Source organism: Hyla sarda, chromosome 5, assembly GCF_029499605.1.
Source record: "Hyla sarda isolate aHylSar1 chromosome 5, aHylSar1.hap1, whole genome shotgun sequence".
In the NCBI taxonomy this organism is placed as follows: Eukaryota; Metazoa; Chordata; class Amphibia; order Anura; family Hylidae; genus Hyla; species Hyla sarda.
The window spans coordinates 142,917,998-142,943,664 of record NC_079193.1 but is presented as its reverse complement, the minus strand read 5'-3'; the positions used below and the strand labels follow the sequence as shown (position 1 = coordinate 142,943,664).

General features: G+C 40.1%; 1 protein-coding gene across 4 annotated transcripts in view; it reads right to left on the bottom strand.

Annotated features, from left to right (window-relative positions):
- BBS9 (Bardet-Biedl syndrome 9) overlaps positions 1–25,667 on the bottom strand; it is a 390,136-nt gene that overhangs the window by 3,050 nt on the left and 361,419 nt on the right. For all 4 annotated transcript variants that reach the window (XM_056520430.1, XM_056520428.1, XM_056520429.1 and 1 more), the window contains one exon: positions 1,321–1,543. In XM_056520430.1, the coding sequence (XP_056376405.1) occupies positions 1,321–1,543 (223 nt within the window). The remainder of the gene's footprint in view (positions 1–1,320; positions 1,544–25,667) is intronic.

Genomic DNA, 25,667 nt, shown 5'->3' with positions numbered 1-25,667 from the left:
ACTTTTAGGGGTGCCCCACTAAAAGGGGTTAACCCTAAAACTAGAAATCCCCCCTTTAAAAAAAAAAACTTTAATGCTTTATTCAGTTCATTAAAATAATTGAAGACAAAAAACTTTGTAAAGTGCTGTTTAAAAACACAGCCTATGCTCAAGTGGATTAATGTGTATGTCCAAATGAGTATTGAGTAACTGTAATAATTAGGACTTAGTTTAAACTGGCATTTACGGCTGCTGTTAAAATTTAGGTGCTAGCCATCCGCCCCCCGACGTTTCGTCAGACTACGCTGACTTTATCAAGGGAGTCCGGCTGGTCACAATGATGTCACAATACTCCGGCCCCGTGGTCGTGAGTCTTCAGACATGGTGCTAACGTCGCTCCGTGGAGCTTTGACAGGTGGGTGCTGCATGAGAGATTGCGGGGGTCCCCAGAGGCGGGACCCCCGCAATCAGACATCTTAGGGCTGGAGTACCCCTTTAACATTTCAGCCTTCTAAAATATAAGATCTTGTTTTGGGCACCAAAACCCACAATATACCTGGTTATAAAACAATTAAATAATTATTGCTGCCATAAATGTGAAAATCAAAATAAAATAAAAAAACTGGTAACGAGAACAAATGTGTTACCCTTATATGTGTCATGAGTGGCTACATTCATCCGTAAAAAGTTTTGGGCATCATTAGGAGCTTTCAATGAGCAAACATTAGAAAAAAAGGTATTTACTATCCCGGGAGAATGTTGACTCTCATCACGGTCATTACTCTTTACACATATTGAAGAGGAGATTATTTACAAGTCCTTTGACTTTTCTATATTCCACTTTTCAACAGGAAACATTCCAAAAGCTCACGCTGTTGAGATAGTTAAGAGGCCATGACATCAGTTAATATTCAACATTACTATAATAGAGAGGAAATGCTTAAGGACAGTTTACTAGCTCGTAGTTTTTTTACTGCTGTCTTTCACCTATAAAGGCACCATACATATAATGACAAAGAATGGGATAAAATATATAACTACCGGTAGGTAACCTTTTAGTTTTTTATTTTACATTCTTTATTACATATTTGCCTTTTTCCTGGTTTAACACTGTAGAGTTAAAGGTTAAACTTGATGGACTCTTTTCTTTTTCAATCTTATTACCTATATAGGTAATAGCTTAGGGATTTGTCACCAGAATTTATGTACATAATGTAAGTTTTTTCATCACTGTATATCATGATAGTTTACAATAAAGCACCAAGTCAATTATTGAAGGATCAAGAGATCCATAGGTACTAACCTGCCCAAAAAGTTGTTTAATTTGTCAAAAACTTTTACCTGGCATGAGAACAGACTGCTGAGATCCAGAATCAGCACTTAAAGACAATCTGCCGCCTTTGGCCAGTCTATCACACAATAAGGTTATGTGTTTCTTCAACTTGGAGGTATCTTTTGGAATGCTCAACTGGCTGGTGAGGTTTAATGCTTGCTCTTTAGAACTCTTAGATAAGCACGTCTTTAAGAGGTGAGATAATGCAGCATCCACTGATTCTTCCCAACCCTGAATGAAATAGAAGAAATACAACAATTAAAATATATTTGCTATGCTCAAAAGAAAAAAGGACATTTACACTTGAAGCCATCAATCACAAGTACATCAAATACTGATTATCTAATTATTCAAGAACTAGCTTGATTTTATTTTCTATATCGTGTAGGGATCGACCGATTATCGGTTTGGGCGATATTATTGGCCGATAATCAAGATTTTGGGCATTATCGTATCGGCAATTACCTTGCCGATAATGCCCCGCACCGCACCCCCCACCACACCGCCCCCGCCGCTGCCCCATTGCCTCCCCCATCCCCAGTTTTATAATTACCTGCTCCCGGGGTCCGCGCTGCTTGTGGCTCCTGCGGTGTCCTGCGCTGTCCTGTGTTACGCTGTGCGCTGCGCAATGACGAGTGACATCCTAAACGCGACATCACCATCAGTACGCACAGTGACAGCTCAGGACGGGACCCAGAAGAAGGGCGGACCCCGGGAACAGGTAATTATAAAACCGGGGATGGGGCAGCGGCAGTGGTTAAACTCAGGACGGGCAGGGGGAGAGAAACGGGTGGCCGCGGTCTATGGGCAGGGGGGGCAGCGGCAGTGGTAGCGCGGACCCCGAGCACCGGTAATTATAAAATCCGGGGATGGGGGAGGCAATGGGGCAGCAGCAGTGGTTAAACTCAGGACCGGCAGGGGAGAGAAGCGGGTGGCGGCGGCGGTCTCTGGCCCCGAAAAAGCCGCTGCAGTTCATTGATTTAAAGCCCACACTTTAAAGCATTGATCTGCAGCAGCTTCTGTAGGGCTGGGGGTGGGGGGGTGGGAAAGAGTGGTGAAATAGCCGGTAACTTATACCGGAATATCGGTATAAGTTATCGGCTATTGGCTGGAAAGTCCACAGCTCATCGGTATCGGCCTTAAAAAATCTATATCGGTCGTATTGTCTTCAAAGGCTCTGTCCACTGTCAGGAATACACATATGACAAGAAGTTTATTGGTTAATTGGACAAATGTAAAACCTATATGAGGAGATTAAAGAGTAGCTCCCACCATTCTATATCTTTTTTTTCCGGTCCCTGCCTGTTGCCCATCTATCCCTAACCCCCTCTCTGCTTTGAATTTTTTTTTACTATATTAAAAAGGTCTTTTTGTCTGCCTGGTAGTGTGCTCACTACCAGGCAGACTTCCCCAGCAGGCGCGACGTCACTGATGCCTGCTGGGGTCGACTTCTGCCCTTAGTTCACCTCCAGCTGTTTCACCACTACAACTCCCAGCTTGCCCTGACATCTATTGGCTGCCAGGCATGCTGGGAGTTCTAGTGGTGAAACAGCTGGAGGCACCCTGTGTTAAAAACAATAAGTTAGGGCCATGGGCGCGGCGCTACCCCGTTCCCTCCCCCCCCCCCCCCGGTGTTAAAACCCCGAACCCTGCTCTCCCCCAACCCCTGTGTTGAAACCTCGATCCCCGCAACCCCGTGTTGAAACCCCAAGACCCGTTCTCCCCACAACCCCCGTGTTGAAACCCCAAGCCCCGCTCTCCCCGCAACCCCCTTGTTGAAACCCCGATCCCCATACATACAAACAAACTTCAGAGTCCTGCAGCATCAGCGGCGTGCAGGTGCAAGATCAGCGGCGTGGTGCAGAAGGAGTGGCGGGCGTCTGAGGCCAGGGAGCCAATGCGCTCGCTCCCACCTGTCTGATTGACAGGCAGGGAGCGAACGCAGACGGAATGAATTCGGACCGATTGCCCGGCCGGCATCGGTCCTAATTCAGGCGTGATGTCACGCCAGCCTGCAGCCGGCCACTAGGAGGGAGACCCCTAGTGGCCGGTTTTCAAACGTTAATTAAAACATTTTAATTAAAAAAATAATAATGAAAATATATTAGAGATATGTTGTAGTACATATGTACTACAACATGTCAAAAAAAAAAGTTGATGACAGTGCCCATTTAAGGTAAACAAGGATCATGTAATAGGGAGAAAAAGTCAACACTAGAGAATTTTAGGGGGATCATAGGCCAGGCTCAGTTTAAAGTTATTTAAGTTTTTAGAGTGGTAAATGGGATGAGAGAGATAATTCAAGAAAATATGGCAGACAGACCTAAAACCTTGACTGAAAAGATATGATGATTAGAATAGCTAAATAGATAATAGGATGTACAGAGATTGTATGTTGGGGATATCCGAAGATAAGTGATAATACAGAGGCACATGTTTCTAGAGTTAGGAGTTGTACTGTCTGTGTAACAGGCAGCCAATGGAAGGAGTAACATAAGAATAATAACATTGGGCTACAATGGAAAGTGTAACAATATTCTTACTGGCATAAATTTAAATACCATTTGTATGTCAATCAGAATATGTAAATCTCATTTAGTAATACTGCCCCTTAATTCTAGTGTAACCTCAACTCAGTTGATGGTCTGGGACCATCTTTTAAGCATCTTACCTCTTCAACTTGCACTTAGGCCAATGTCTGTACTGACCCAATGTTGTTACTCATGAGTAAAGCTCAATGGAAGAAAAGAGACACAAGTCTTGCAACTGCTGAGACTGCTCAGAACTATATTAAACTGCTTAAAAATACAATATTATGTTTTAAATGGCTGTCAGACATTGTTTAATTGTGTTACTCTATTGTTTAAGATAAACACATTCATGAGCCATAACAAGTAAACTGTATAAAACATTACTATAACAGTAGGCTGATATTGTGTAGTCCCCTCGCCCAACTGTGCCAAAATGGTTGTGAACCATCATGGTAATAAACACACATAGACATGTCAAAAGTTTTGATCAGTTGGGGTCTCAGTGCTAAGATCCCCATTGATCATTACATACAGCCAGACGATCCACAAGACTGTGTGCTTAACTTACCTGCTCAATAACAATCTTGCTGGAGACAGGCTCCTCTGTAAATTTATGGTGCCCATCTCCTGCAATGAGTAACATTAAGCAGCAAGCTAGGTAGTGAAGCGCACAGTCACACGCTTCTCCTGACTGTATCTTGTGATCAGTCAGGAGAAGAATTAGTACTGAGACCCCGAACAATCAAATCTTTTGACAAGTCTGTGTGTTTGGGGTCTCAACCTTCACCTTTACCTCGGAATGTTTTTTTCCTGCACATTCCACAGATGTTAGACTGGACTGCAGTGTAGCAGGCCACATTATACTGCTGAAACAGGCCACTGCCATTTTGAATGCTCTGACACTGTGATCAAGCCATCACAATTTGGCTATTGTCAAAGTGGATTAGATCAGTTTCAGAGATGTAGTTACAGCAGTCAGTCTATGGTTCCAGATGGAGAGAGTTACTTTCTATCCTTGTGACATAAGGCCCAGTCCTCCTGATGAAATACAGTGCAGCTGTTTCTGTCGTTTCAAAAACTGTGCTGGTCTTGCTAGATGAAACTGTAGTGCTTTGGGGAGGTACAGTCACTCCTGTGACATACTAGTGTGGACTGCACAAATATTGTTAATATGTAGAGTATCTCAGGATGCCTGCTTTCTTCTCCAGCTAGGTAATACACTGTATGAGCCATACATTTAATACTGTAACATTATGCAGCCAGTAAACACATTACTACTCAAGATATACTGAGCTACTGCCCATCTTTTCCTACTTTCAAAACATCAGCTTGAGGAACTGACTGTTCCCTTGCTGCCTAATATATCCTCCCCTTCTTGACAGATGCCATTTCAACTGTCAAAAGGTTTTATTAGTAAGCTTACCCATCGACATACTAAATAATTAGTTTTTTTTTCTTCTTTTTATACAAAATATATAACATTTGCAATGCTTTTTTTTTTTTTTCAATTACCCATTATGAAATGAGGCAGATTTGGCCCCAGAACACTTTCTCTTAAAAAAGAAAAAAAAAAGGTTGAGACCAAAAAGGCAGTATTTTTCATGGCCCAGCACTGAAATGTTCACAAAAAGAGTAAATACTACTAGATTCATACAGTAACAGACTAAGATTTGCAATTATACCTGCTATTACTGCCTTCCTGCTACAATAAACCATATCTCTACATTTTCTATACATTTTGATTCTTCAACAGAGCTACAACCATAGATATAATAAGACAAATATTCAGAATTAACCTAATCTATTAAGATGCTTCTAAAGGAGAAGCAGTGAATAAGCAGAATTAGAACAAACACATTATGCTAAACACTGAAGAAGACGTAGATTTCCTTTAACTCGTGACCATATAGACTAATGATACAACCCACACTGTAACCAGAAAAGGACCACCTACGTATAACATTATTTTAGGGTCCATTCCAGAAATACATAAGGCTTCATAAATGTAATGTAAGGAACAATATAAATGCCACAAAATACATTTTAATTACAAGCAGGGCAAGGTCCCACACAGGCTACTCTATAAAAGCCTGTTATTTCATATGATGTCAGATCACCCAAGGAAAATGCAAACATTACTGTTTCATCATACACTCAAAGAATTCATTTCATGGAATAAAAATAGACCTGCGCAAATTATAAGCAAGGTATAAACATTCCAAAATGTGGAGCAGATTTGCCCAAAGACTATGAAGTAGAATATTTCACACTCTAGAGGATCATGACTGTCGTGGGGATTTAAAGGAATTTATTTACTTTAAAAATAGACTTAAAAAAACTTAACGTTAAGAAACTGTTTAACTGTGACAATATACGACTGCATTGTGTCTTAGTGTACACGCATATACATCAACAGAGTACTATGTACAACAAAGAATGTTGATTATCAAGTTTTTTTCTGTATTGATTTGAATCTGTTAAAAAAAAAAAATTCTGTTTTGTCCAGGTATGTCCTCAATTTTAGGCTGCCTGAACCACAAGTCATTTGGGCAGTTCCCTTCGGCTTCTCCCCACTCCACAAAAGTCTTTTTTAGACCTCTCTCTGTTTGAGGATACCAGTGGATGGACTCCCACCAATCAGCTTGTTATCCACAGGATAGGGATAATTTCTTCAGATAGGAATACCCCTTTAAATGTATCATTTATTAGGTATGCAGTAGAAGCCATATCTCCACAAATTAACTCCCAGGTGTACAAGTCAAGCTATCCCTTAACCCCTTAAGGACAAGGCCCATTTTATTTTTGCGTTTTTTCCTCCTCGCCTTCTAAAAATCATAAGGGGATATGATAGAGACTTTTAAATACATAAAGGGAATCAATACGGTAAAGGAGAAGAGCATACTAAAAAGAAGAAAAACTACCACAAGAGGACATAGTTTTAAAGGGTAGCTCCCACCATCCTATATTTATTTTTCTGTCCCTGCCTATTGCCAATCTATCCCTAACCCCCTCCCTGCTTTTAATTTTTCTTTTTACTATATTAAAAATAACTTTTTGTCTGCCTGGTAGTGTGCTCGCTACCAGGCAGACTTCCCCAGAAGGCACCACGTCACTGATGCCTGCTGGGGACAACACTTCCGCCCTTAGTTTATCTACACAGGGTGCCTCCAGCTGTTTCACCACTACAACTCCCAGCTTGCCCTGACATCTATTGGCTGTCAGGGCATGCTGGGAGTTGTAGTAGTGAAACAGATGGAGGCACCCTGTGTAGATGAACTATAAGTTATTGCCATGCGCTGCTACGGCGCTAGCCCATTTCCTCCGTCAACCCCCCCCGCCATACCCCGTTCCCTCCATTACAACCCCCCCCCCCCCCGCATACCCCGTTCCCTCCATCACAAACCTATAAAAATATTATTGATGTGGGAAAATTTAAAAGAAAACCGCAGTTTAGCAAATTTTGGAAGGTTTTATTTTCAGGGTGTACGCTTTATGGTAAAAATTACATGTTTTCTTTATTCTGTGGGTCAATATGATTAAAATGATACCCATGATATATGCTTTTCTATAATTGTACCGCTTAAAAAAAATCTCAAACTATTTTAACAAAATTAGTATGTTTGAAATTGCCCTATTTTGACCATCTATAACTTTCAAATTTTTCCGTATACGGTGTGGTATGAGGGCTCATTTTTTGCGGCGTGATCTGTAGTTTTTTTTTACACTTTAATAGTCCCCATAGGTGACTATTTATAGAAATCATTTGAGTGCCAATACTGTTCAGTGCTATGCATAGGGCATAGCACTGATCAGTGCTATTGGCTATCTTCTGTTCTGGGCTGCTCGATCTCAGAACAGATCAGAAGACCCCTGGAGATGGACAGAGGCAGGGGAGGGGACCTCCATACACCATGATGGATGATCGGATCCCCGCACTGCTGCAGATGCAGTGATCTGTATTGATCACGGCATCTGAGGGGTTAATGGCAGACATCCGCGCGATCGCGGATGTCTGCCATTACCGGTGGGTCCCTGGCTGCTGATAGCAGCCGGGACCTGCCGCGCACGACATGGCGGAGCGTTAATGTATGTCATGGTGCGTTCTGTACCACGGCACCATGACGTACATTCACGTCCATTGTCGTTAAGCGGTTAAAGGAGAATTTCTTAGAGCTAAACGTACATGCGCAGTGCAAGAGGATTTGAAAAAGTAGATAATTGATATTGATTGACGGTTAAAAAAAGGCTATTTTAAATGGCTCCTACCCACTAGCAAGAATGCCATTGATAATAGAGACTACCACTGATTTATTTTGTTAGACAAACATCAAGCAAGGGCCAATCAAAATGTATACTAACAACCTGTTAGTTTTTGAATTTATGCTGAGAAGCAATTAGATCAAAATACAAAATGTAGATGTGCGACTGTTTAGGTCTGTTTTCTCTACTTGAATTCACATTGTGTTTTCTATCCCCTCCTTTTTTTGTTGCTTTCACTTGGTCTGCACTCTGCCCCACCCCCTCAGCCCCATCCCTTACATTTCTGGCAGCCTCCCAGTCTGACTGGGAGCACATGGTAAGTGAGATTTTACACCTTGTTCACACTGGTGTGGTGCTGTGCGACGTCCATTACTGCCATGGCACAGTGTCTATGGGGAGGTGCGGCCCAGGACTGGTTTGAGTGGCATTGGGGCCGCTCTGCCAGTGGGTCCTTCCCCCTCTGGGCACTGGTGTTGAAGCGGTGGAAGTCGCCGCCCAGTGCTACGCCATTTTATGCTAGGGATGTTAGGGACCCACTCTAAATAGGTGACCATGACGTGGCGAGTGGGCTTGTACCTTTTGATCAAAATGTATACTAACAACCTGTTTTTGAATTTATGCTGAGAAGCAATTAGATCAAAATACAAAATGTGGACCATGTCTGTTTTCTCTACTTGAATTCAAAAATCTAAACAGTTTTTTTCTACCTTTTCTACTATCTTTAGTTACCAATTTACAAAGATTCAAAAGATTTTCTAGATGACAAATTTCAGTCTATCCAAGAAAAAAGATGTTGTGTAGTGGCAAAAACAGTTGGTAATCTAGTTTCTCCATCTTATACTTTACAAAAGCAAATTAATAAAACATGGCTAACACAGCAAGGCTTTTTCCTTGTGGTGGTGTGAGGCGCACAGTGTGCAGCTTTACACTAAAAACATATAATTTGCAAAAGGTTCAAAATTGTCCTTTGAAATCCTTTTCTTATTATTCTATAGAATTAACATCCAAAATGACTATAAGCTTATTGGATTTTAAATGTAGGTACACGCTATCCAACAGCTTTAAAGGAGTACTGCAGTGTAAGAGCACTTATCCCCTATCCGCAGTGTAAGACAACTTATCCCCTATCTGTATAAGTGATTGACCACAGTGGTCAAACTGCTGGGACCCCCGCAATCTCCTGCCTAGCTCCCAGCTCGCTTTGTACACAAACACTATATCTCCGCTCTCCCATAGAGATGCATGGCGGGGGTGTGCGGCACCAACTTTGTGTGGGGGTGGACACAGCTCCGTGCATGGAAGAGCCAGGGCACCATGCAGGAGATGATGGGCAGTGCAGAAAACCAATGTACAGATCCATCTGATCAATCTTTAGAGTAAAAGTGATTTTCTGAAAACACCTCCTCTTTATTACCATATAACATGTCAAGCACTATAAAATAAAGAAGGGAAAAGAGAATCTGTCCATATATTATTTGCTTCTAAAGATGAATAGACAATGTATCATATTGTAAAAGAAACAAAATATGCATGTCTCAACCTAATTTTTTTCTATTAGTGCTAAATACGGTATATATTTATTTTGTGTTCTTGTTTAGTCTATGCACTTTCCTGTTGGCATTTGGCATAAATGTCGGTAGCTAAATTGGAGTAAGCGTCATTGTATAGATGAAAAGAAAGATGGTGATATCATATAGTATTTTGTAAACACGCAATTTGTAGACAATGAGTAGTACTTTGAAGAATTCGTTCTTTAATGCCACCACATAATAAACACAATAATGAGAGGTTTGTAAGATGTGCATCCATCTATTTCTTAGACTAATGCTACTGGTTTGATCAGATATGAGTTCCAGTAATGTTGAAAGTTTGAGGTGACAGATTACATAAAGCATACCTTTAGTAACAAAGCAAAAAGCTTATAGCGCAGGACTTTTCAGTATAATAATTTTTCTCTACATTGTATTTAAGTATTTGGCTTTTGAACTGCAGCATGGACTAGACAGTGACCCATGCTGTGGGCTGCAGTAAGACAGTAGTAAGCAGCCTAGTAACAATTTTCAGTGCACGAGATGGCAACGTAGAATAATACATTGCAGGCTCCTGAATTGAAATATCCACATCTGTTCACAGTTCTTCAATACCTGCTGAATGATATCAATGAAGTCAATGGAGTATGTTGGGTTCTGCTGAGATGCACAGTATTGCAAAGCCTAAGAACTATATCACTGGTCTTTGAAGCCTTGTAGAGATTTGAAACATAAAAATATCAGAAAATTCCAGAATCTGACTAGTAGGCCTCAGTGAGACTAACCAGAGGCATTGTGGGATTTTACACCTGACAAAAACATAGTGTTGTAAAATATGAGTGACCAGTAGGGGTTAAATTGTAGTTAATGCTGATATCTGTGCGTTCTCCAAATATGTAAGAAATAAGGTGAAAAAGGCAAGTGGGGTGTGGGGTTCCTGTAGCCCACAAAGGTCTGCTAATAAAAAAGATGGGCCAATGCTAAAGTTAACCACTGTGGTAAGAGAGTGGTAAGGACAACCACGGAGGTCACAGGATATCTGACTTAGGCTGGGTTCACACTACGGTTTGTCATTATGGTTCCCGTATACGGCTGGGAGGAGGGGTGGGCGGGGCTTAATCGCGGCGCCCGCACTCAGCCGTATTCGGGAACCATAGTTAATGTATGTCTATGAGCCGACCGGAGTGAACCGCAGCCTCCGGTCGGCTGCTTTTTCGGCCGTATGCGGTTTCCCGACCGCAAGCAAAAACGTGGTCGACCACGTTTTTGCTTGCGGTCGGGAAACCGCATACGGCCGAAAAAGCAGCCGACCGGAGGCTGTGGTTCACTCCGGTCGGCTCATAGACATACATTAACTACGGTTCCCTATACGGCTGAGTGCGGGTGCTGCGATTAAGCCCCGCCCACCCCTCCTCCCAGCCGTATACGGGAACCGTAATGACAAACCGTAGTGTGAACCCAGCCTTAGGGTGGGTTCACACCACGTTTTTCAAGTACGTTTCCAGTATATGTTTTCATTAAAACCATTGAAAACCGTATACATAGACAAATAATTGAAAACCATATGCACTCGGATGCATCCTGTTGCGTATGGTTTGCTTGCAATACGTTTTTCTCCCGTACTCAAAACCATAGTGAGACCACATAGCTTTTTTTTTTTTAACATGAACGTCAATGAGAAACGCACATGTATACGGTTCTATAAGGGAAACCGTATATGGTTTTTACTTTGCACATGCGCATTTGCATCCTAAAGTCCCCACCCAAGACCCCTCCCATTAAAAATAGACAACATTTTCAAAAACGTATGTTTTTTTAAAAATAAAAACGGACGTAACTGTATGCACTTTTAAAAACAGTATATGGTTTAAAAACGCATATGGTTTACTTTTTCCCATACTGTTCCATCCGTTTTTTTGCCATACGGTTTTCTTTAGAAAAAAAATGTGCTGTGAACCCAGCCTTATTTTATTTTTATACCTTTATAATGTTTTTGACTAAAGGTTTTATTTAGGATGGGGGGGATAGTATTTTGTGAGTAAAAATAATCTGTTGGTATAGCAGATTGTAGAATCACATTCGGAGCATTTATTTTGTTCAGGCTTTAACTGTAAGTCAAAGTATACATGTAAATCTTTGACCAAATTGGTGATATCTGTTTGACAACCAAAAGATTTATCGAATAATATGCATTTTATGCAAACTTTCTACTCTATATGCACAGCATTGTGTACTATAGATTAAGACCTGTATATCATCTACAATCCAGCAGTTTCAGTAAAGCTGTATAAGTCGCCTGCTGGGTTTCTCCTCATTTTGAATGAAAATTAAAATCCTGAGGTGTTACTCTGTTGGTATAAAGATAAATCAAAGAGCAGAAATATGGGTAGGTGAAACAAAAGATGAATAATGAATAAAAAGAGGAAAAAAAAAGCATGTGGATCTATAAACTTAACCCAAGCATCGAGTGTCCAAAACCAGGCGTTAACTATAAACTAACTTAAAAACTATGCCAGATGGATTAATTTAACAACTCAATTTTACAAGATATACAAAAAAGAAGCATGGCTCTCACTTCAGTCATAGACGGGCCTGCAGTACATTTCCAGAAAAGCATTGTAGGCCCCATTGGCACTCACAGGGGTAAATCGCACCTTTTTTTGTGGGTGACCTGCTAAAATTCATTTAGTGGAGGCCATAAAATTGAAAAGAAAAATGAAAAGAAAGGTTATCTGGTTTCACATTGGCTATAAAACTCTGTGTGCACTGTCATAACAATAATAAGGTGGAGAATTGTATATGCCAAACCGCTTGTAAGGAACCAGTAAATTCCTCTGGAGGTGTTCTGGGTGACATCATAAGCCACATGAGAAGAAGCCTGGAGTGGTCACAGCAAGTATAAGAAACTTTTTACAACCATTTATGACCTTTCTTATTGAGTTTGGGCATACTGGGTATAGATTTTTACCTTTGTAATTTATTTCATTAACACAATATTGTTTGCAAGCCAATAGTATGTTCAAAGACATGACGTTCATGCTCAAGTCTAGTTATTTCCATGAAGAGAACAAGATATTTGAAGCCAGAAAATTACAAGTTAATTGCGCCCTGAACCAGATGACTTGCGAGTTGTTTAAAAAAAAGTCTATGAAAAATTATCCCTGCAGTTTTTATAGTGATCTTGAATATTCAATGTTTACATTATACCACAGTAAATACGTATTCCATCTGATGTCCAGCTGTGGAGAATCTCCACTTTCTCAACATAGCATTGTTAATAGGCGAGAAATACTTTAAAGGATCTTTTCAAGCCTGAAGACTGAAACCCAGCGTACCCTTAAAGGAATTATCCAAGATTTAAAGCTGATCCGTCCACCAATATGTGGATAGGTTTATACAGTGATCGGAAACAGGATACATACATAACTGGTGGCTTGTCCATGAAGCTTACATGACTGAGATGAATGTTGCTGAGGCGCCATTGCAAGTGCCAAGGGGGTGGGCTTCTCTTCTTAGGTGCCTGGAGAACATTCCTAGACCCTTCTCTCAGCTTATACATGAAAGCTCAAGTGGCCAATAAGGGGAACACTACAGCTATCAGTCAGAGCTGAGAGAAGAGGCCAGGAATGCAGAGAACTCTGCATGACTGTGACATTAGATATGTATGGACTCCCCTTCCCAACCTCTGTATCGCCCTGTCAGCAGTTTTGATAGGCCTGCTTTAAAGAAAATGTCTAACAGCAGTTAATATGCCAAACCACACTGCACTACTCACATGTTTAGATCATTGCCTAATGTTAGGCAAAGTATTTTTTTAAAGGGGTACTCCGGTGGTCAACGTGTTTTTCCGTTTTTGACTTACCCTTTTTGTTTTGTTTCATTTCTATTCTTGTTGTTTACCCTACTCTATTTCCGTTCTTTGTTGTCTTTTCATCCCCCCACTTTGTTTTTCTATCTTTGCTTCTATTTCCTGTTTCTTGCTGTGCTGAAAACTACAAATCCCAGCATGCCACATGCCTTGCTGGTTTGGGGTGGCTCCTTTTTTTTTTTTTTTTTTTGTTTGTTCCGCCCTTTACCCACCCTACTATTTTCCCGGGTCAGCCCCCTTATACACAGCACACTAATATAATCAGCCCTGGTTGGGGTACACTGGCATACACACAAAAAAGGGACTACAACTCCCGGCATGTGTCATTCAGGAGTCTTCAGTCTGTGGTATAACACCAGCATGCTGCCTCTGTAGTCTCCTGGAAGTTGTAGTTCACCACACCTCTGTAGGGCATACACCAGTGTTTCCCAACCAGGGTGCCACCAGGTGTTGCAAAACTACAACTCCCAGCATGCCCTGACATCCTTTGGGCATGCTTGGAGTTGTAGTTTTGCAACAGCTGGTTGTGAAACACTGGTGTAACATGATGTGTATGCTGAATAGGCTAGAACAGTGTTTCCCAACTAGTGTGCCTCCAGCTGTTACAAAACTACAACTCCCAGCATGCCCAAAGTCTGTCAAGGCATGCTGGGAGTTGTAGTTTGGAGGCAAACTGGTTTGTAAACAATAGCATACACACACACAACAGGGAATACAACTCCCAGCATGTGTCATTCAGGAGTCCCCCCCCCCCCCCCCTTCACATATAGAGATCAATCCCAATCCGAGATTTATTCCCCTGCAGTCCATACATCCCCAGCCCGTGCACCTTGTCATTCTCCCCTTCGTATAACACTTATCTTCTCTGTGTTCCTTCTCCTGTGCAGACCTGTGTCCTTAGAATACAGAGCAGGGGAAGGGGAGGTGAGGAGCTGTGTACTCAGCTGGATGAGATGAGGGGGCGTGGTTATTTCTCTCATGCAGACAGAGAAAAAAAAAAAGCTATGACATCTTGTCCACAACAGACTCAGAACATGGCCGCTGTGGACAACAGTAAAAGAAAACCCTCTGAACTACAGAACTTCCTGCCCAACAAACAGGTAAGAAAAACACACACATGCTGCCAAAACATATAACACATGTATATTGCAAAAAAACTAAACAAAGAAGATGCCATGTAGTTAACAAAATTAACCAGCGGAGTACCCCTTTAAGTCCCAAACAACCCCTTATAATCTTTACTGTAGATGCTTAAAATGTCTCCCACTAGTTAGGCCTTATGCATGCCTATTATCCAGATTCACATATGGGTCCATATTGTATCTCTATGCCTCTCTAATTTTATACAAAGGCAATGTGTTTTGAGTTCTTTTTTGCACAGCTTCTGTTACTGTATGCAGGCCATTTCCACATACGCATAATACTGGGGCATTTCTACACCTATATTATGGCTGCAAATCAAGGGAAGAATGCAGTGTTAGAGGTTTATAACAGCCCTGTATGGGCTCTGTCCATATGGTAATGCTGAGTGGGATTTTGTCCCCAGAAGCAACTTGTTAACAATGTTGTCCATTTATTTTATTTTTTTAATGTAATAAATAAGGCAGAAAGAGACAAAGAAAGGTCTGGTATGGTATGTCTTTTGCTTGTTTCCCTATTCCATTCACTACCAACTTGATCTTGACCTCCAGCCTTAAAGGGGTACTCCGGTGGAAAACATTTTGGTGCCAGAAAGTTAAACAGATTTGTAAATGACTTCTATTAAAAAAATATTTACCCTTCCAGTACTTTTTAGGATCTGCAAGTTACAGAGTAAATTATTTTCTTTTTGAATTTATTTTTTATCTTGTCCACAGTGCTCTCCACTGACACCTCTGTCCGGGTCAGGAACTGTCCAGAGCAGCATGGGTTTGCTATGGGGATTTTCTCCTGCTCTGGACAGTTCCTATTACGGGCATCAGGTGTCAGCAGAGAACACTGTGGACAAGACAAAAAAGAAATTCAAAAAGAAAATAATTTCCTCTGTAGCATACAGCTGCTAAAAAGTACTGGAAGGGTAAAGATTTTTTTTAATAGAAGTCATTTACAAATCTGTTTAACTTTCTGCCACAAGTTGATTTAAAAAAAAAAATAATATATATATATATATATATATATATATATATATATATATATATATATATATATGTTTTACACCAGAGTACCCCTTTAGGTAATCTGACACAGTCTGGCTGTCATGAATATGCTGCAGTTAAAGAGGATCTGTCACCAAGGACAGATCTCTTTCATTTAGTGAACACCATTAAAAAAAAGCTTCTAGATGTAGCATGGATACATGACTAAAGACTATATGGGTACAAGATCTAGACTGTCTGGATCTCACATGGGGCTGCTCTAAGGACCTATAAAGCTCACTTTTTAAGGAACATCCATTATGATGTATATATGCATCTGTCTCAATAGATCCTATATCCAATTGCCTGTCATAGTTTAGGGGGGAGCTTCAAGATATACTTCTGGGCAGTTATACAGGAGTATGTATATACCATGTTTCCCCGAATATAAGACACTGTCGTATATTTATTTTAAGTATAGAAGACACACTATGGCTTATTTTCAGGGGATGACTTATTTTTATTACGGTAAGTATGGTACAACAAGTATGGTACAACATTTCTCGTTCCCAACCTCCTTATATGCCAGTGTTTCCCAACCAGTGTGCCTCCAGCTGTTGCAAAACTACAACTCCCAGAATGCCCAGACAGCCTTTGGCTAGTTTTGCAACAGCTGGAGGCACACTGGTTTGGAAACACTGTTATATGCCCATTCTCTCCCTTCATATGCCCATTCCCCTCATATTTATTCCTCCTCATATACCCATTTCCCCCCTCCCTTATTTTATGTTGACTATATGAACATGAAATGGAGAGAAATTAACTGAATTTCTCCTCTATTTCATGAACCATACCCACCTGGCCTCTCCTTCCTATGCAGATGAACCATAGAGTACTGGGAGGAAGTGGCTTTAACTTCCCCCCAGTGCTAGGCAACTGCAGGGACTTGGGAGCCGCCGCACACGCTGATCAGCTAGGACACGCCGCTGCATGGAAGTCACCGCTGCACGGTATCGGGAAATCCTTACGGTACCTGGGGCAGATGAGTAGGGGTGGCCGTCTTCATTAACTTCAATAAGCCACGCCTACCACTATGGCTTATTTTCGGGGGGTATGGCTTATATTGAGCAAATACATGGAACTCCTGGTATGGCTTGTTTTATGAGTAGGTCATATTTTCGGGGGAAACACGGTATGATGTAGCTGACACAGTCAACCTGATCTATGTTTTCTCAGCTGTTGGTAACATTTTATTAATCAGCCCATTTATTATATTTTACGGCTAACATGCTTTAGCACAATAGAACAACCCTGTGCGGCAGCATATGTAGTTGTGATCCATTCATTTAATACCTATGATCCATAGGGTCTCCTCACCTAGTTCTTGAGTCATTCATTTTATTGGCAATTTACATCACAGTCACAGTTAAAATATAAAATTCCCCCCAGGGAAAACATAATACTACTTATATGTCCTGAAAGACTGCAAGATGTTTTATTCAACATAGGTTGAGGTCATCCATTAAATGTTCGTCACATTGCTCCCAAGGGTGTTCACTCTTAAGCCATGCCACCTCTGACCAAGTCAGTTCAATCTACTCGAAAAGAACGGACATGTATTTGATAAGAGATGGAATATGATACCTGAATAAGCTTACACTGCCAATAACAATATAGACATTTATGCCTGTATATAAAGCTTCAAAAAGAGAGCATTTTACAGAGCTCAGAGGACTTGTCAGAGCCATTTCATATAATGGTGTATTGCTGGCAATAGTTAATATTTTGATATGTAACATTTTATAGGCTCTTTTAAAATGAGCAGGAAAAAAGTGTAGAAAACATGTATTCAGCTAACAGGAACCAAACCCTTTCACTTGTCCTAAACTGGCCCCACCACTAACCAGATACATCTGACAATAGCGCATCCTTCATTATACAAGGATATGACATGTAAAATCCAACATGCCTGATCATTACTTCCCATCATACCTGCCACCAAGGGGTGTATATAGAAGGCCTCAATACACATTACAATGTTGGTGGCTGCGCTAGGAGTCCTATTACAATGGGAGGCCGCAGCCTGATATAAGTGCTAAATGACTATATAAACACTCAGGAAACGGATTTCACACAGCCAAATATTAGTGAATGATCACTAGACTGTTCGTGCAGCCATTCCCTTACATCACTATTGACAGCACATCCTTATACAGGGAGATGTACTGACAAGAAATTAAAGGTGCCCATATGGGCAAAAGTCTCTGCTGGTGGGTTTGGCCGACGGTTTAAGGTGTATGGGCACCTTTAATTTACTGTCAGAACATTTACCTGTGTAAGGAGGGGATGAGCTGTCAGCAATGCTGTAAGAGATACTGAGTAACCTTCTTTCTAGCCAGATTTTGAAGGTTTCAAAGTTTATCCCTCCCTTAAAATGAAGAAAGACTACCATTTTCACAATTTCTGACATTTACCTGACATCTTAATATTAATGAAGTGCAAATCTTAGTGCATGTCTGATTGTTTCTGGCTCTTTATAGCTTGGCTAGGTTCCCAGAAAATGTTGCATCCCAATTTGACCTGCTGGCCTCCATTGCAATCTCTTTCAGTGGAACTTGGTTTCACAAGTCCCCCATCTTTTAACTGTTCTTGTTCTTGTTCTTCAAACGAGGAAGTAACATTTGCTACTGAAGAGGGGATCGGAATGTTCCTGTCTAGAAAGTAAGCTTTTCTATTCCAGACCAACAGAATCATTGTTTTAAGTGAACTTTAATGCAGGCTAATGTTAGAATGCAACTCTAATGGAACACATTAGCAGCCTATTCAGACTATGTTTTTTCTGAACGGAATTCCGTGTTCCGCTGCGGAAAATATGGCACAGCAGCCTCCCATTGCTGAACTCTAATGGAACACTCCCATTGCTGAACTCTAATGGAACACTCCCATTGCTGAACTCTAATGGAACACTCCCATTGCTGAACTCTAATGGAACATTCCCATTGCTGAACTCTAATGGAACACTCCCGTTGCTGAACTCGGATGGAACACTCACGTTGCTGAACTCTAATGGAATACTCCCATTGCTGAACTCTAATGGAATACTCCCATTGCTGAACTCTAATGGAATACTCCCATTGCTGAACTCTAATGGAACACTCCCATTGCTGAACTCTAATGGAACACTCCCATTGCTGAACTCTAATGGAACACTCCCGTTGCTGAACTCTAATGGAACACTCCCATTGCTGAACTCTAATGGAATACTCCCGTTGCTGAACTCTAATGGAATACTCCCATTGCTGAACTCTAATGGAACACTCCCATTGCTGAACTCTAATGGAACACTCCCATTGCTGAACTGTAATGGAACACTCCCATTGCTGAACTCTAATGGAATACTCCCGTTGCTGAACTCTAATGGAATACTCCCGTTGCTGAACTCTAATGGAATACTTTAGTAGCCTATTAAGACTATGTTTTTTCTGAGCGGAATTCCTTGTTCTGCTGTGAAAAATATGGTGCAGCAGCCTCCCATTGCTGAACTATTATATAGAACATATATAGAATATATAGAACCCAGACCAGGATGAAAAAATGAACATATTCATTCTTTCAGTGGAATGTGCTCAGAAATGCATTTATGTCTATGGCCAGCGCCCGCTATAGACAGAGTCTTCATACAGAGATATTACGTAGTGTGAATGAGCCCTTACTATTTCTGAAACATCAAGGCCTTTTGATTTAGTGGAGTTATCTTTGTATTCAAACCAGTAAGGGTAAATCACTAACAGGCGAACATACGTTCTCGTGTCTTATTTGCTGCATTCTGTGCATCTTTTCTTTTGAATGATTGCTTATAATAGTCCCCTATGGGGACTTAAAAAGTGTAAAGTAAATAGCAATAAACAGGTTTTTTTTATATATAAAAGCCCTTCACCTTATGAAAATTTTAATCAACCCATTTTCCCATTTCACAAATATCCAGAATTCCAGGATCCATTCAAGTCATCTATGAAGATGGCACATTTTGAGCGGTCCTATCCATTGTTCTGCAAATACCTGAATCTTGTTCTCAGATTGGGTGTGGCTGCAATACTACACACAACCTGAGGACAGGTGTGGTGCTTATTTTGGAAGAAATCAGCCATAATTCTGGATAACCCCTTTAAGGGCTTAATAATGATTTTGGGTTTTCATTTTAGAGTAAGGTCAACATATATTTAGATTTTTTTCATTGCAAAATATTTTACAATCCCACAAAGGACTACGCAACAGTGAACAGTGCAGAACAGAATAACAAGCAAAGACTGGAGTCCTTATTATATTCATTAGTTATACTGGAACATTTTGGGTATTTTCAGCAAAATGTGCACATTCTAACATCAGAATTAAATATATGGGCTGCAAATCACTGTGATTTAATAGGCAAGAACTGGAACATTTATGCAGTAGAAACATATGCGTAACTTCATAGCCATAGTAAATTTACTCCTAAAAAGTTTGTTTTCCTTAAAATGGCCTCACATTTTCTTAGCTTGAGTGATATAGTGTCTATAAAGAGCTTCCCAGACATAACCAGTCCCTCCTGTAACCAAAGTACAGTGTACATGGATGTGTTCCCACATTTATCATACACTAGACTGCTGTCTACCTGTTTTGGAATGGCTCACCATTAAATGGATTGGACTCTTAACTACATATTTTGCTGGGAAAAAGAAGTGCCATGTAGGTGCCATGTCTGTCAGCACTTTCATTTCCTCGGAATTTCATGTTCTGTAAACAAATGGGCCGCCCTGACAGACGTCTTGGTTTGTAAAGGTATGTATTTCGCTACTTCCAAATGGAAGCGCTAATGATTTCGCTTTCAACACAACCTCAGACGTCCTAAAGAACGTGTGAACAAATCTTATTTCATAGGCTGACAAAACAGCTGCAGATTATTATGGAGTATATAAACTACAACAGGCCAAATGACATGTATGCTTTCATTAGAACAGCACACGATGTATTAAATATAATTTTATATGGGTTTGTTTTACGATACAAGTCGTTTTCACACTTTACAATCCCTGACATGCCTAATACGATCCTAGTTATTCACCTGTCATTTTCAGGTTCTATTCTATATCCTAGCATTTGGAGATACAGGGATTTAATTCAATCTGAGTAGCTAAATTGAAACAAAAAAATAAAAAAAAAATTAACCCCTTAAGAACGAAGCATTTTTTCATTTTTGTGTTTTTATTTTTTACCCTTGTCTTTTAAGAGCCATAAAGCGCATAACATTTTGACACTTTTTGGGGGTTTTGTTTCCATGCAGTACACTTTAGAGTTAAAATGACACTTTTATTCTGTAGGTCCATACAATTACAATGATATCAATTTATATAAGGTGTTGTTTTTTTTTACTACTGTTAAGAAATTATAACTTTTTGTAAGAAAATGAGTATGCTTGAAATTGTCCTCTTCTGATCTCTATAACACTTTTCCCCTATATATGGGTATTTTTGAGGGTAAATTTTTTTTGTGCGGTGATCTATAGTTTTTATCAGTACCATTTTTGTTTTGATGGGACTTTTTGATAGCTTTTTTTTTTTCCTGGTATATGAAGTGACCAAAAATCAGCATTATTTTACTTTACTGTGTGGTTTATTAATTTGGACATTACTGCACTCAGCTATACCAAATATGTTTTTGTTTATTTTTGTTTACATACGGTAATTTTATTTGAAAAATTAGAAAAGGGGGAATTTAAGCTATAATTAAAGGAGGGGCTTATTGACATTTATAAACACTTTAACATAGTGCATAGACATAGGGCCCCCACAAATGAACAGTATGAGCCTCTTATTTTCAAACAGTTAAATATAGAAAAATTCCCTGAACATTAGAGATGCTATAAGTATGTATATACGTGTGTGTCCCCGGTTACAAATAGAGTCCTACAGAAATACTATACTTCTATACGATTCTTTTATAGTGCTCATTTACTTTATGGAGCCAGAATCAGTGTGATAAGAAGCCAGATAAGACTTGGTTCCGTTTTCTTTCCATATAAACCTGCAAGAAGCCAGATAAGCAATATAAAAATAGCACAGAACTCCTCTTGCTCCTCACAGACCATTTCAAGGGATTTAGATATGTTGTAAGTACCCCAGCCACTAAAAGGCCTTAACACATACTAAAAGCTAAATATACTGAAAAAGTACTGTGATGGGTCACTGGCCACCCTTCAGGCAAACACATTAAGTGATAGTAATCTGAATCCACATAAGCACTGGGTCATTTTGGAATATTTCACAAAGCCCCCACACCATTGTAATGTTTACCATTTTAAGGACAAGGTCTGAAGAGGATGAATTTCCTTCCCTATTCAAGAAATCCCCCTTCAGCTAGAATCACGTGTAAGAATATCTGCAGTACAGCTGGAGATTCTTAAATCTCAATATGACACTAGAGTAGCAGGAAGGGAGGATAACTTATAACTGATTTATTATAAGAAACATAGCATCAGAACTTTTTCTACATAGTGCATTACTAAGGGTCAAAGTAACATATCGGAGGACAAAATGGACAGATAAGCAAACAGCACGCCTCATAGGGCCCAAGACGTATCCCTAAGAAAACATGCCATTAAGATGAGAAGGGGATGGCATTAACATTAGAATTAGCCTGACATCTTTAAGTGTTTCTCTGCAATGCTTCAGGTGTATTTGCTATGTATAAACATATACACTACAAAGAGCTTTGGTTTCATCCACCTCCCAAAAGAGAGAAAGGAGAAAAGAGAGACTACAATATGGGTTACATTTACTAACATCAAAGTATAAAGATTAAAGCGTATTGTCCCTGACAATTGTGAACTACTGCATATAAATTCCCTTTTTAACATAATCTGCATTAATGTCAAGTCTGTCTATCGATGTATACAGGTACATTACTTTTGCATGTTTCCCCACATTTTCCACTTAAGTCAATTACTGGTTTGTTATAGTTATCACAATGCTGCTTTCATCTTCGAAAGTGTACAAATTGTGCCAAACCCCCCAGTGAATGTAACCAAGAGTATAGGAGCATTGACACATTGTGAACCATTATGAAGGGCATACGTATAATAAATGTGTACCCAATGAAGGAGACGCCTATCACATTCAGTTATCATCAGCATCTCCTAGGCCTATACGTGATCTAATGATGTGGTCAGTTGTCCCCAAGTAAGAGAACAACTCAGACCACCTAGCTTTTTTTATCATAGGCCATTTACCTTCTGTTCTGTAGCAGCCCGAGGGAGGATTAACCAAGTAGAAGTGAGGTGAAAAGATCAGTTTTAGGTTGGCTTAATGAATAGCTCTATTCATGGGGAATGTCAAGTCAATGAAAATCGCCTTCATGTCTGCACTTTAATTTCTGCAATCAGGATGGTAGTAAAAGCTTGTTAGACATGGTTTGTAGACTGCATACCAGGGGAGGTAAAGTGTTGTAATGACTCCATTACCAGAGCCTTCATAGTTACACAGTAAAGCTTGGCCTTGTTATAGGACAAAGGCTAGAAGTGCTACATAAAAGATCCTTCAGTGGACACATAAACATTTTAATGTTTTACTTCTGTGCTATGAGGATAGTGCTTGATGTTACAGGTCAGGTGTTTGCGGCAGCTCTACTCTAGGTCAATTATTACAACAATTTCTAAACGTGCCTTGGAATATTCACACATGGCAGATTTATTGCAGAAATGTCTCCAACGGTATCATTGGCTTGGAGAACTCCATGTGCATACTGGAGACACAACCCACTGATACATTTTAATCTTTTACACCTACATTGGGCCTTGCAGTCTAATATGGACTTGGTGACAAAAAAGGAAATGCCTATAGAGACCAATCATGGCTACGTATCATTTGCTCAGTGCATTTTACTAAATAAATCTGTCACTATGGACAAACAAACAAAATTACTGGCCACTGAGCAAAAGTGGTCCTGATACATATGAGAAAAAGATACACGTTGGGGGAGATTTAACAAAACCTGTGCAAATGAAAAGTTGCTGAGTTGCCCATAGCAACCAATCAGATCACTTCTTTCATTTTTGAAAAGGCCCCTGAAAATGAAGGAAGTGATCTGATTGGTTGCTATGGGCAACTCAACAACTTTTTTCTCTGGACAGGTTTTGATAAATCTCCCCCATTGTTTTTATTAGCTGCATTCTATAAGATATACCCCCTACTTGCTATAACATTACACTGAAGTGAGAAACAATGATTTCCAGGTTACAATGTCACCTGTCAAGATATATTGGGCAGCAAGTTGAAAGGGGTAGCCCAGTACCTTAATTTTTTATTTAATTATTTATTTATAATTCTTTATTTAGCAATTTTCAATATATGTTACAAAAGCTCCCTACGCAGAGGGATTCAAACATAAAATCATCAAACAATAATATTGAACAGGTAGGCAACTTAGAAGGGTATACCAGGGTGAAAAAATGCCCTATCAGGGGATAAATAACAAATAGCAAAAGAGAATGAGGAAGAGAAGTGAGGGAAGAAAAGGAAAATAAATAGACAGGGGAGAGTATGGACCCTGGGTGACTGCAACCTCTCCAACAGAGAAATGAGGTAGCGGGGAACCTTTAATGGATGCCAATCACTACCCGGTACCAAGGAGTTAAAAGCTTAAAACCCTCCTCTTGGTACCTACCAGAGAAGGAAGAGGAATGAGTTCATCGGAACAGGGCACGCTGCTAAAACTCAGAAAAGGAAATTCTCAGGTCCCTTTCTCAGGATGCTATGTAGCTATGCACAGAGGAGTCTGGTGAGGACCTAAACAATGCATAGACTCAGGAGAGCATTTGATGGACCACACCAGAGCCAGAACAGAGCAGATCCAGTACTTTACTTGTTATCCTCTATCCAAAGGATATGGAACAAGTTTCTGAATGCAGGGGGGACTGACAAGCCCCCCTCCATGCATCTCTATGGAAGAGTCAGAGATATATGAGCAATGTATTACTGGACTACCCCTTTAACAGTGGGTTCTTAAGGTTGTTGTAGTGGAAACAGTAAAATGCAGTTGATACTACCTACCAAAATAGATTTTGGACAGGTGGTTTAAATGTTATTTCAAAGGAAAAAGTTCCACATTTAAAGGGGAAAAAAATGTTTTCAAACCAACTGGTGCAAGAAAGTTAAACCGATTTGTAAATTACTTCTATTTAAAAATCTTAACCCTTCTAGTACTTATCATCTGCTGTACACTACAGTCATACTACAGAGAAATGTGTGAAGTTCTTTCCAGCCTGACAAAAGAGCTCTCTGCCGACACCTCTGTCCAGAGCAGGAGTGGTTTTCTATGGGAATTTGCTTCTAATCTGGACAGTTTCTGACATGGACAGAGGTGTCAGCAGAGAGCACTGTTGTCAGACAGAAAATAAACTCACAGATTTCTCTCTAGTATACAGCAGCTGATAAGTACTGGAAGGATTAATATTTTTTAAAGTAATTTATAAAAATCTGTTTAACTTTCTGGCACCAGTTGATCTGAAAATATTTGTTTTCTACTTGTTTCCACCGGAGTTCCCCTCAATGATTGTTGAGTGACTATGAAATACTTTGTTTTACTTACCTTGTGATAATTAAAGCGTACCTGTCAGATCCCACAAAAAAAACTAGAAGAAAATAGTATGAGTAAGGCTGGTAAAACGGCTGAAATGCGCCACTTGTATCCTGCCTTCTCGCGGTGAAAAAAAACGATTAAGTTCTTATTGCACAAGAACCTGCGCTGGACTCCTATTTTCTTCTATTTGCCTTCCGGTGTTGGTTCACACTGTCCCGTGCGCAGGGTTCTGGCTAAGAAGGTGAGCCAAGTTACCACTTGTCTATACACAAATAAAACTGTTATATGTTACTCTGTACCTAATCCTGATCATGTACATGTAATTTTTATGTCTCTATCACTAATATTTCACTAAAAATAGCATATTAAAGCTGCTCAATGTCTTTTACATCTTGTCAAAAGGAATGGACGTGTTCCTCTCTTGCCTGCACTGTGATGACT